The sequence below is a fragment of the Schistocerca americana genome, chromosome 5 (assembly GCF_021461395.2).
Source record: "Schistocerca americana isolate TAMUIC-IGC-003095 chromosome 5, iqSchAmer2.1, whole genome shotgun sequence".
In the NCBI taxonomy this organism is placed as follows: Eukaryota; Metazoa; Arthropoda; class Insecta; order Orthoptera; family Acrididae; genus Schistocerca; species Schistocerca americana.
The window spans coordinates 601,098,342-601,110,351 of NC_060123.1; the positions used below are offsets into that span (position 1 = coordinate 601,098,342).

Here is a 12,010-nt window from a genome sequence, read left to right on the forward strand (position 1 = left end):
GGGGAGTCTTGGTTCAGTCGGCAACCCCAGTAAGATGGTTGTATCTGTATATTGAAGACTGTTTAGCCGAGCGGTCTAGGGCGCTGCACTCATGGACTGTGCGGCTGGTCCCGGCGGACGTTCGAGTCCTCCCTCGGGCATGGGTGTGTGTGTTTGTCCTTAGGATAATTTAGGTTAAGTAGTGTGTAAGCTTAGGGACTGATGACCTCAGCAGTTAAGTCCCATAAGATTTCACACACATTTTTTAACAAATTTAGTCTACAACACCTATCAGTCAGCTGTTTGGTACTTCCTCCCGCCACTAACAACACTTTGCAAAAAATGGTCCAAATGGCTCTGAGCACTATGGGACTTAACAGCTATGGTCATCAGTCCCCTAGAACTTAGAACTACTTAAACCTCACTAACCTAAGGACAGCACACAACACCCAGTCATCACGAGGCAGAGAAAATCCCTGACCCCGCCGGGAATCGAACCCGAGAACCCGGGCGTGGGAAGCGCGAACGCTACCGCACGACCACGAGCTGCGGATCGTCTTCTATCGAATCGCGAAGCTCGGCGCACCGTTCCCACAAGATGGTTTTCGAAAGACACGCTGCCGCATACAAATTCTTCATTCTCAACTGGATATATTCCGACGTTTCCCCTTTGGCAGCGAGTACATTGGTCTGTTTGGACGCAATTGGTAACAGCGTCACTGTAGTGCATATCTCTGCATTTACTGCAGACATTTCGGAAAAACATGAATTCCACACTAATCCGTTGCCTACGCCCACAGCAGAGTCACGCTACTTTGCATAGATGCTGCAGCAACTCCCTCCAACGACAACTTTAAATCAATCCTTACATAGAGCGCTAAATGATTAATAAACCCCGAATCTATTTGCAGCATATTTTCGACAATTTTGACACCGCACAGGAATTATGGACTATCTGGCAAGATAGACGACAGCCACATAATGCAAGCTTTGCAAAAAAGCAGTAACATCTAGTTCACCATTCAGTCATACATCTTCTCATGCTTAGAATGTATTTTTGTGTAGCGATAGAGTCAGAATGCCTAGCACCAGGGAAAGCTATTTTTGTTGATGGCAGTAGTCTGTTCCAGCGGCAAAATCCTCAGGAAAGGTAGAGCTGTTGACAACTGCTGTTGACAGTGCATAACTGCAAATAAATATATTTCCCAATATCATGACTTAAATCAGTCTTGATTCAATCGGCAATACTAGTAACATGGTTGGTCCTGTATGCTGGAGACTGTGTTAACAAAGTTACTCTACAACACCTACCAGTCTGCTGTTTGGTTCTTCCTCCCGCCATTAACAAATGTGCCATTAACAAACTTCTACTGCTACTACTACTACTACGATGTGATCAGGCCCAGTGGACCGCACGCATCTACAAGTTTCCTCCTCCACTGTATACTGTCCATTGCTGCTATCCGCCATCCGTCCACATCTATTGAACATCCCTCCAACGCTTCTTGGGTCTCCCTGGCGGTCTCTTTCCTCTAGGAGCTTCCGAGGCCATCTGTGATCCTCCATCCGGGCAACATGGCCGGCACACTGCATTCATTTGTCTTTGACATTTCCTGCTATGTTGGGCTGCTGGTATAGTTCCTCAAGCTCTTGGTTGTATCTGATCCTCCATTCCCCTGTATCTGTATCCAGAACCGGACCTAAGATCTTCCGAAGGACTTTTCTTTCAAAAACAAGGAGCTTATGGAAGTCCTGTTTCCGGATACTCCACGTCTCACAGCCATATAGAACAACAGGCTGGATCAGGGTTTTGTACAGTCGAATCTTGAGCTGTGTGGAGAGATATCTGGACCGAGACAGTTGTGCTAGGCTGTGGTAAGATCGGTTTCCTGTTTGTATTCTGACATTGATCTCTGCTTCACATGAAGAGTCGTCAGTGAAAAGTGCCCCTAGGTATTTGAATTCATGTAGGACTGGTCCCCAACCTGCAGTGATTGTAATGACCAGCAGTCTGACAATGACCACGCGTCATAAAGAGGTACTCTTTCTTGGCTTCTTTTATGTTTAGCCCAAATTTGCTGGCAGCCTCCTTTAGTGCTTTGGTCATTTGCTCCAACTCCTCTTCCGACCTAGAGAGTAAACAGATGTCATCTGCATAGGCTAAGTATGCCAGTCTCTTTCCTTCGATTTCAATCCCTTCGTTCTCTTGGAAGGTCTCGCATACGATATTCACGAGGGCAAAGTTAACACAAAAAAAGAAAAACAGACTTACGAGGGATATAAACGTATCCTAGGAACTGAAATTCAGTTTTCTTACAATGAATACCCAACACTTCATCATATCAATTAAATCAAACATGTCACAAAGGTTCCACATCGTTTACATCTGTCAGTACTCTATTTACAATATAGTTTTGCTAAGTGCAGCACTGCCTCCTGCCAAAACTTCCATGTGTTCTTATTATTGCAAAATGACTGTGTTTGTCACAAGACGCTAATTATTAAATATTAAAACCGTTCACAACATTTCACCACCTCTATATCAGAGTGACAGCATTATCTGACGTAGTTTGTCCTACCGCGCAGTGATACAGTAGGGAAAGTGTTTCCACAGACCACAGCTTTTGTTATATCCTAGCCAGTAATGCCACCCGAGCCCGCTGCCAAAAGGTTGGCAGCATCAAAGTCCGGACGCCGTCCGCATAAGCAGCGCCAGTGAGACAGGAAATCGCCGCAAGTCTGCGCGCGCCACCGCTGGCTTCTGGCTTCTTAAGCGCTGGAGTCGCGAGCGCTAGGACAGTTCTGTATTCGCCGCTCAGTTGTATACTCGCCACCGAATTGTGTACTGGCTAGTCAGTTGTGTGTTCATCGCAGCAGAGTTGTTGTTTGTCGTCAGCTGACGCTGACCTAGCCGCTCCGACTCGAACTAGACAGATTTCTGTAGACACGGAGTTCACTACTGTGTTGCTGTATCTTCGTTAATAAAGATAAGTACCGACTTTTATTTAATCAGAGTGTTTGGGTTTTCCTCTTTCTGTTCACTGTTCCAGCGGACCGGTCGGCCCGCTATTAAAAGTGTGGCGGTGACTTCGTAAGCCGTTTCTACAGCGAATTGCTTGTCGCTACGAACGCCGCCACAAAAGCTTTAGACATCTCCAAGCAACAGCGAATGAATATCTCTATGCAGACTTTCCTAAGAAAACACTTTTCTTCTGTGGCCCCTATGTACATGGCCATAAATATGAGTGACATCTTCATTAGACTGTTATGGAAAATGGTATGTTCCTTTCTTATTCCTACGACACTCTAAATTTTCTTTTAGCCAGAAAAGAAAATGATTTATGTATTCATCTGATCTGTTTTTGCCTTATGTCCTGTGAAGATGCTCGACGGACAAAACTGGTAGATATTAGATGTCAAATAAGAACAACTGATGGTTAAAATACATTTTTCCCACAGCATGTGTTGCTGTTCCGTTACACTATTGGTAATAAGTCGCTGGAAAGGGTAGCAAGAGTAAAATACCCAAACTGAAATTATTTATAACCTGCATGATATGTTTTGCGAAATGATTTCGAATTTCAAGTAACTTTCTTCATGTGTTAGGAGCTGTGTACATCATATGCCAGACTCTTTTGTAATATTACATTAATTTACATATGCATTTAGAAGAGTAATAATTCTTGCATACTCTTCAAGAGGTTATGGGAACAGAACACAGCAACGTCTCTTCAGCCATCCAGTATACCAGTTGTGTCATTAGTGGATGGTTATGTGGAGGATTTAATAAAACGCTTGTGTTTTCTATTCCTACCCCATGCCTTGGCGATGTGTTGTAGGCTGTGTTTATTTGTTAATATCAAATTACTTCAAGTCACGTCTCTTGAGATATAGACTATGGAAATTTGTTAATAGCAATTTAATATTATACAAGTTGAGACTCCTAAAGGGGCCACACCTAACAAGATACAGTATGTAAGTACCCTGACTCTTCCCAAATTTTCAGTTTTTCACCTAAAATCGTATTTTTGCATATATAACCAAACTTAACATTTTTTTGCAATTACCTGAGTTCCATTTCAATATTCCGGACGCCGCGTCAACGTAATGATTTTCGCACACGATCATAATGCAGTATGTGTCCGAATTCACTATCACTGTTGTCGAAGCACCCCTTCTAATCACCACCTTTGACAACTGGGACACTTGAGTGGGAAGTACAGGGAGAGTGTCAAGGCTGTATTTCTTAATAATAAATTCCGTTGAATCACGGTTGTTAATAACAACTTAATATTTAGTCATTCAAGGCACCAACAGACCACACACACATAGAGGTAACTACACTACTGGCCATTAAAACTGCAACACCAAGAAGAAATGCAGATGATAAACGGGTATTCATTGGACAATTATATATTACTACTAGAACTGACATGTGATTACATTGTCCGCAGCTAGGGGTCGTGCGGTAGCGTTCTCGCTACCCACACCCGGGTTCCCGGGTTCGATTCCCGGCTGGGTCAGGGATTTTCTCTGCCTCGTGATGACTGGGTGTTGTGTGATATCCTTAGGTTAGTTAGGTTTAAGTAGTTCTAAGTTCTAGGGGACTGATGACCATAGAAGTTAAGTCCCATAGTGCTCCGAGCCATTTGAACCATTTGTGATTACATTTTCACGCAATTTGGGTGCATAAGTCCTGAGAAATCAGTACCCAGAACACCCATCTCTAGCCGTAATAACGGCCTCGAAAGGCCTGGGCATTGAGTCAGAGCTTGGATGGCCGGTACAGGTACAGCTGCTCATGCAACTTCAACACGATACCACAGTTCATCAAGAGTAGTGACTGGGGTATTGTAACCAGACGTTTTCAATTGGTGAGAGATCTGGAGAATGTGCTGGCCAGGGCAGCTCTCGAACATTTACTGTATCCAGAAAGACCCGTACAGGACCTGCAACATGTGGTCGTGCATTATCCTGGTGAAATGTAGGATTTCGCAGGGATCGAGTGAAGGGTAGAGCCACGGGTCGTAACACATTTGAAATGTAACGTCCACTGTTCAAAGTGCCGTCAATGCGAACAAGAGGTGACCGAGACGTATAACCAATGGCACCCCATACCGTCACGCCGGGTGATACGCCGGTATGGCGATGACGAATACACGCTTGCAATGTGCGTTCACTGCGATGTCGTCAAACATGGATACGACCATCACGATGCTGTAAACAGAACTTGGATTCATCCTAAAAAATGACGTTTTGCCATTCGTGCACCCAGGTTCGTCGTTGAGTGCACCATCGCAGGCGCTCCTGTCTATGATGCAGTGTCAAGAGTAACCGCAGCAATGGTCTCCGAGCTGATAGTCCATGCTCCTCCAAACGTCGTCCAACTGTTCGTGCAGGTGGTTGTTGTCTTGCAAACGTCCCCATCTGTCGACTCAGGGATCGAGACGTGGCTGCACTATCCGTTACAGCCATGCGGATAAGATGCCTGTCGTCTCAACTGCTAGTGATACGAGGCCGTTGGGATCCAGTACGGCGTTCCGTATTACCCTCGTGAACCCACCGATTCCATATACTGCTAACAGTCATTGGATCTCGACCAACGCGAGCAGAAATGTCAAGATACGATAAACCGCAATCGCGGTAGGCTACAATCCGACCTTTATCAAAGTCGGAAACGTGATGGTACGCATTTCTCCTCCTTACACGACGCATCACAACAATGTTTCACCAGGCAACGCCGGTGAACCGCTGTTTGTGTATGAGAAATCGGTAGGAACCTTTCCTCATGTCAGCATGTTGTAGGTGTCGCTACCGGCGCCAACCTTGTGTGAACGCTCTGAAAAGCGAATCATTTGCATATCACAGCATCTTCTTCCTGTCGGTTAAATTTCGCGTCTGTAGCACGTCATCTTCGTGGTGTAGCAATTTCAATGGCCAGTAATGTATTATATTAATTCATAGACGCGTTTAGGAAACGCTTTTTTTAATACCAGTTACAGTAATGACTTACAGAATGTATTCGGCGAAGCGTTGTGGGTGTACATACACTGATTTTTCTGTAGTTATTTATGTGTCTACTGGGTGCAATTTTATAGTTGAAAGGGTACCCCGGTGGGACTATATAATGATTGGGCCTGTAGGCAAAATGTAGTGTAGGAACAACATTTATTTTTCCAAAACAGACATTATGCTAAACAAGTTCTTGATTGAATACCGTAAATAAGTGACAGGTGATGTAAGACTGCACTGGACAAGGATCCTGGGTGGCAGAGAGAGTTTAACTAGTGGAGTGGGTCAAGTACTCTGGCTCTAAAAATGTGGATAACACGATCTGAACTGATCTGTCGCTGAGCAGACTTTGACTGATCAAATCTATTGAATCATCTCTACGTAGGTGCAGCTGAGAGCAAGTGGCGATTGAGATCTGTACGCCCTGTCAATGCCAGAGCGGCAGTATGTTACCCTGTTTGCTTCGTGCGGTAATGTTACTTGCAGCTGGCGAGATGTGTGCGACTGTAGTAAGATGTGGAGGTGGCACCTGTGAATCGATCGCGACTGCGAAAGAAATGCAAAAATATGACGATCTAGCGATCAGGCAGACGGATCGCAGGTTACTCTGTACCAGAGCCCTGAAATCATGGTAGATTTCAGTGTGTCACACACTGGTTCACTGGTCGTACCAAGGACCAATTTGGCTCGCCTTACGACAGAGCGCACAAGGATACCAAACGTCAAGTCAGGTAAACGAATAACGAATAAGTGTGCCCTCGGCAAACGAGTACTCCGAGACGTTTGAACTCACACCGCCGTCCGCAGTCGTGGTCGTGCGGTAGCGTTCTCGCTTCTCACGCACGGGTTGCCGGGTTCGATTCCCGGCGGGGTCAGGGATTTTCTCTGCCTCGTGATGACTGGGTGTTGTGTGATGTCCTTAGGTTAGTTAGGTTTAAGTAGTTCTAAGTTTTAGGGGACTGATGACCATAGATGTTAAGTCCATAGTGCTCAGAGCCATTTGAACCTTTTGAACTCACACCGTCGTCGTCTACTTGCAAGTGAAGACAGTCTCAGGAAAGGTCCAGGTCCAACACACATCACACATACTTGTTGATAGAAACCGTATATGTCTAACACTAGTAGTGGTGGGATAGGCCTATCTCACAACTGACTACTTGTGTTATACATATACGGTTGCTGTCAACAATTATGGGCCTGAAGATGATGTTGTAACAAGATCGAAACTAGTGACCAACAAAACCAACACCTTAATACAGCTGGAGGAATTTCGTCATTTTTTAACATATACTAGCTGACGTCCCAAATCGTCCATTACAAGTATGGATATACGAAGATTTCATTCTTTACGTTGACAATGCTGGAATCATTTTAAACTCTAGCAGTTCCTTCATTAGTATCCTCACTACTTCAGTATGCTGTCTACTGACTCTCGATGCTAATGAATTTGTATAACTGGAAATTTTGTGTAACTCAGTACACCGCGCGACTGCTCATGTAGTATTTTCAAATTTCCTCGGACTTAGTGTTGTATTTCAGTTACACACAAAAATTTGGAGTAGGAATTAAAATCCACGGAGAAAAAATACAAATGTGAGGTTTGCCGATGAGATTGTAATTCTGTCAGAGGCAGCAACGGCCCTCGAAGAGCAGTTGAACGGATTGGACAGTGTCTTGAAAGGAGGATATAAGACGAACATCAACATAAGCAAAACGTCGATAGTGAAATGCAGTCCAATTAAATCAGGTGTTGCTGAGGGAATTAGGTCAGGAAATGAGACACTTAAAGCAGTAAATGAGTTTTGTTATTTGGGAACGAAATAACTGATCATGGTCGAAGTAGAGTGGATATAAAATGCAGATTGGCAATGGCATGGAAAGCATTACTGAAGAAAAGAAGTTTGTTAACATCGTGAATAGATTTAAGTGTCAGGAAGTCTTTTATGAAAGTATTTGTATAGAGTGCAACCATGTTTGGAAGTGAAACATTTACGATAAATAGTTTCGACAAGAAGAGAATAGAAGCTTTCGAAATGTGGTGCTACAGAAGAATGCTGAAGATTAGATGGATAGATCACGTAACTAACGGGGAGGTACTGAGTAGAATTGTGGAGAAGAGGAATTTGTGGCACAACGTGACTAGAAGAAGGGATCGGTTGGTAGTACATGTTCTGAGGCATCATGAGATCACCAGTTTAATATTGGAGGGAAGCGGGAAGGGTAAAAATCGTAGAGGGAGACCAAGGGATGAATACACTAAGCAGATTCACAAGTATGTCGGTTGCAGTAGGTACTGGGAGATGAAGAAGCTTGCACAGGATAGAGTAGAATGGAGAGCAGTATCAAACCAGTCTCTGGACTGAAGACCACGACAACAACATCATCCCCGCAGTCTGAGTTTAGATTCGTTGACTTGCAAACGTCTCGGGTTCGAACCTCACCAATGCTTAGGGTTTGAATAAAAATCCTTAGCAACAGTGGCCAAATTCTTTCGGCGTCAACCTCGTTCTGCCAACGGTTTGTTAAAAAAGGCAAAGGAGTGGAATGAGATCGGTACCAGCTTTCTTGACACGCTCTTCTGAGGTCGTTCTTTTATGAGTGCGGCACCATTCATTATCGGGTCAGTTCACTTTTTGCGGTCACTATTGATTTTGTAGGCTCACGTTTCAACCAAGCCACAGGAACATATCTAAAGATGCAGCATCCCTTGTCCATAATGGCCAAGAAACGTGACGATTTCTTCCTGGGAAGGGTTAGATGATGTCTCATTTGACTAGAATGTGCAGAGGCCGGAAATGAGGATTTTAGTGGTTGGGACTGGAGGCATAATCTTCTATGTGAAACACCGATACGTAGAAAAATATTATATGTCTCTCTGGAAGACTAAGTTCTACCGTCTGAATAATGTCTTGTATTTCGCCTACAAGCTGTTGATGAAGCATGGCTGGTATGCACTGCACCAGTCTCAGGCAGTTAATGAAAGCGCGAGTGAATAGTCTTGAATCTCGTGCTCTGCGGTTAGGAGATATGTCTACAGTAGCCTCTGCAAGCAGTAGCAGAGTGTCAATTACCAAACCTGTACGCAGATACCATATCGGCTCACCCAAAATTCGTAAATACTTGTGGCACACTTCAGTGATTCAGTGAGTTGCTTAACAAGTTACATTCACAGTAACAGTCGAATAATTGCATTATATAAACACAAGCATGCCCTTATGGTTTGAACTTGTAAACAAGAATGACAACCAATTAACAAAATCCGTAGCGCCTGCAGCACAAATACAGGGATATTACAAATGATTGAAGCGATTTCACAGCTCTACAATAACTTTATTATTTGAGATATTTTCACAATGCTTTGCACACACACACAAAAACTCAAAAAGTTTTTTTAGGCATTCACAAATGTTCGATATGTGCCCCTTTAGTGATTCGGCAGACATCAAGCCGATAATCAAGTTCCCCCCACACTCGGCGCAGCATGTCCCCATCAATGAGTTCGAAAGCATCGTTGATGCGAGCTCGCAGTTCTGGCACGTGTCTTGGTAGAGGAGGTTTAAACACTGAATCTTTCACATAACCCCACAGAAAGAAATCGCATGGGGTTAAGTCGGGAGAGCGTGGAGGCCATGACATGAATTGTTGATCATGATCTCCACCACAACCGATCCATCAGTTTTCCAATCTTCTGTTTAAGAAATGCTTCTGCTTTAGCCTTTTCCGTAAGATTTTCCAAACCGTCGGCTGTGGTACGTTTAGCTCCCTGCTTGCTTTATTTGTCGACTTCCGCGGGCTACGCGTGAAATTTGCCCGCACGCGTTCAACCGTTTCTTCGCTCACTGCAGGCCGACCCGTTGATTTCCCCTTACAGAGGCATCCAGAAGCTTTAAACTGCGCATACCATCGCCGAATGGAGTTAGCAGTTGGTGGATCTTTGTTGAACTTCGTCCTGAAGTGTCGTTGCACTGTTATGACTGACTGATGTGAGTGCATTTCAAGCACGACATACGCTTTCTCGGCTCCTGTCGCCATTTTGTTTCACTGCGCTCTCGAGCGCTCTGGCGGCAGAAACCTGAAGTGCGGCTTCAGCCGAACAAAACTTTATGAGTTTTTCTAAGTATCTGTAGTGTGTCGTGACCATATGTCAATGAATGGAGCTACAGTGAATTTATGAAATCGCTTCAATCATTTGTAATAGCCCTGTACATTAAAAGAGAACTTATCTCTATAAGCAGCTGCACAGTTATAACTGATAAAGGCTGGACACATGTTATATGGAACTGTTCATTCGAATCAGTGTATGCCATCGGCTCCTGAATTATTTACTGTTCCTTCCGAAACACCTATGTATGTGTCTGTGTCTGTGTGTGCGCTTGTTTATAAATAAAATTATGTTAACTCTGCAGGTCCTTACACCATATTCAGTAAGCCCTCATGCGAAGACAACATTCCGGATGTCTTCCCTAAAGGCGAGTACGCTGTGGACAGACCATCATGCGCATACGCCTTGAAGGAGGACGACGACCCACAAAAGTACGGTAGAAACGGCTCCAGGTGCGAAGACGCCATGATGGATGACGCCTTCAGCAGCTCGCTCGCCATGGTTGCTCAAATGATTCCTCATCGCAACAGCTCAGCTCGCCTGCGTGGCTATCCGCCCGACACGTGTGGCTCAGTAGACGGGTTGCGAGATATGGAAGCCGACGACGCCACCAACTTGCTGTGTCAAGTCGTGCCAGAGATAACGAACACCGTGCCAGGCGAATGGTGAGTATCACAACCAGCCTCTACATCTGTATTTGATAGTCCTCATTCGAAGAGTGAAAGGACGTTGTGACACGTGATTGCACTGATAAACCTGTTGTGTTGTTCTGCCCCCCCCCCCTCTCCCTCACCATGTTGACAGTCAATTGCACTCCTTCAATCATATAGCTACTATAAAGGGAATACTCTGCTGAAGCAATAAAAATCGACAAGCTCCCAGCGTTCCAAAATGTACTACGCATTCAGCCTCAAACTGTGTGAAGGGTCGTAAATGTTCCTACTTTCAGGGCATCCCTGACTGGTTGAGAGATTCAGGGTGGTGGGACGGATGGGGGGGGGGGGGGGGGCGCGCGGAGGGTGTGCTCACAACTTAAAACCAAGTACGCGTTAAAGAGTCACGTAACCGGTGAATATTGAAAAATAGAAATCGCAACAGTTATCAGAGGGCAGTCTTCACTGACGTGTGAAGGACATAAGATGGATACCTGAGTTTATGGCGCACAGAAACCACACAGGCTGAGTGAAGGTTACTTGGAATATAGTGACGCCTGTATTGTATTAGACGGAGAATGTCTGAAGCGGTTGGATTCTGCCGGAGAGGAATCTACTGAAACACGTCTCACAAGAAGATGATAGAGAAGATCATCAGTTTACGGTCTCAAGCCAGGTTCTCCTTCGAGCAGGAATTACACGCTGCCCGAGCAAGACAGGACTGTTTGCTTCTGCTGAAACGAAAATCTCAAATCCTTTGCGCATTTGTGTTGTCCCATAAAACAAGCACCAAGTGCATTAACTATTCAATCGACATGTCTTTTTGGGACTGGGCAAGGAAACCATTTTGAAACCTCTTAAACCACTTAAGGCTGAATGTCATCTGTGACAAAGCTTACGAGCTTCTGAATAGCTGTTCTCGGTCTAAGGCGCTGCAGTCATGGACTGTGCGGCTGGTCCCGAAGGAGGTTCGAGTCCTCCCTCGGGCATGTGTGTGTGTGTTTGTCCTTAGGATAATTTAGGTTAAGTAGTGCGTAAGCTTAGGGACTGATGACCTTAACAGTTAAGTCCGATAAGATTTCACACACATTTGAACATTTTTTGAATAGCTATTCTCCCACGTGTTGTGAGTTGTTTTACGGCCTAGAATCTAAACACAATAAACGAATACATGTGTCTTTCCCATCTGTTACGAATAACTCATGTTTCCCTGTGGAATGAAAATGATAAATTATACGATTTTTGGATACACGACTCATTATAC

At 44.6% G+C, this 12,010-nt stretch overlaps 1 protein-coding gene across 1 annotated transcript in view; it reads left to right on the forward strand.

Moving 5' to 3' along the window:
- LOC124616575 overlaps nt 1-12,010 on the forward strand; it is a 188,684-nt gene that overhangs the window by 60,454 nt on the left and 116,220 nt on the right. Inside the window, exon 2 of the mRNA XM_047144895.1 lies at nt 10,398-10,758. Within this exon, the coding sequence (XP_047000851.1) occupies nt 10,398-10,758 (361 nt within the window). The remainder of the gene's footprint in view (nt 1-10,397; nt 10,759-12,010) is intronic.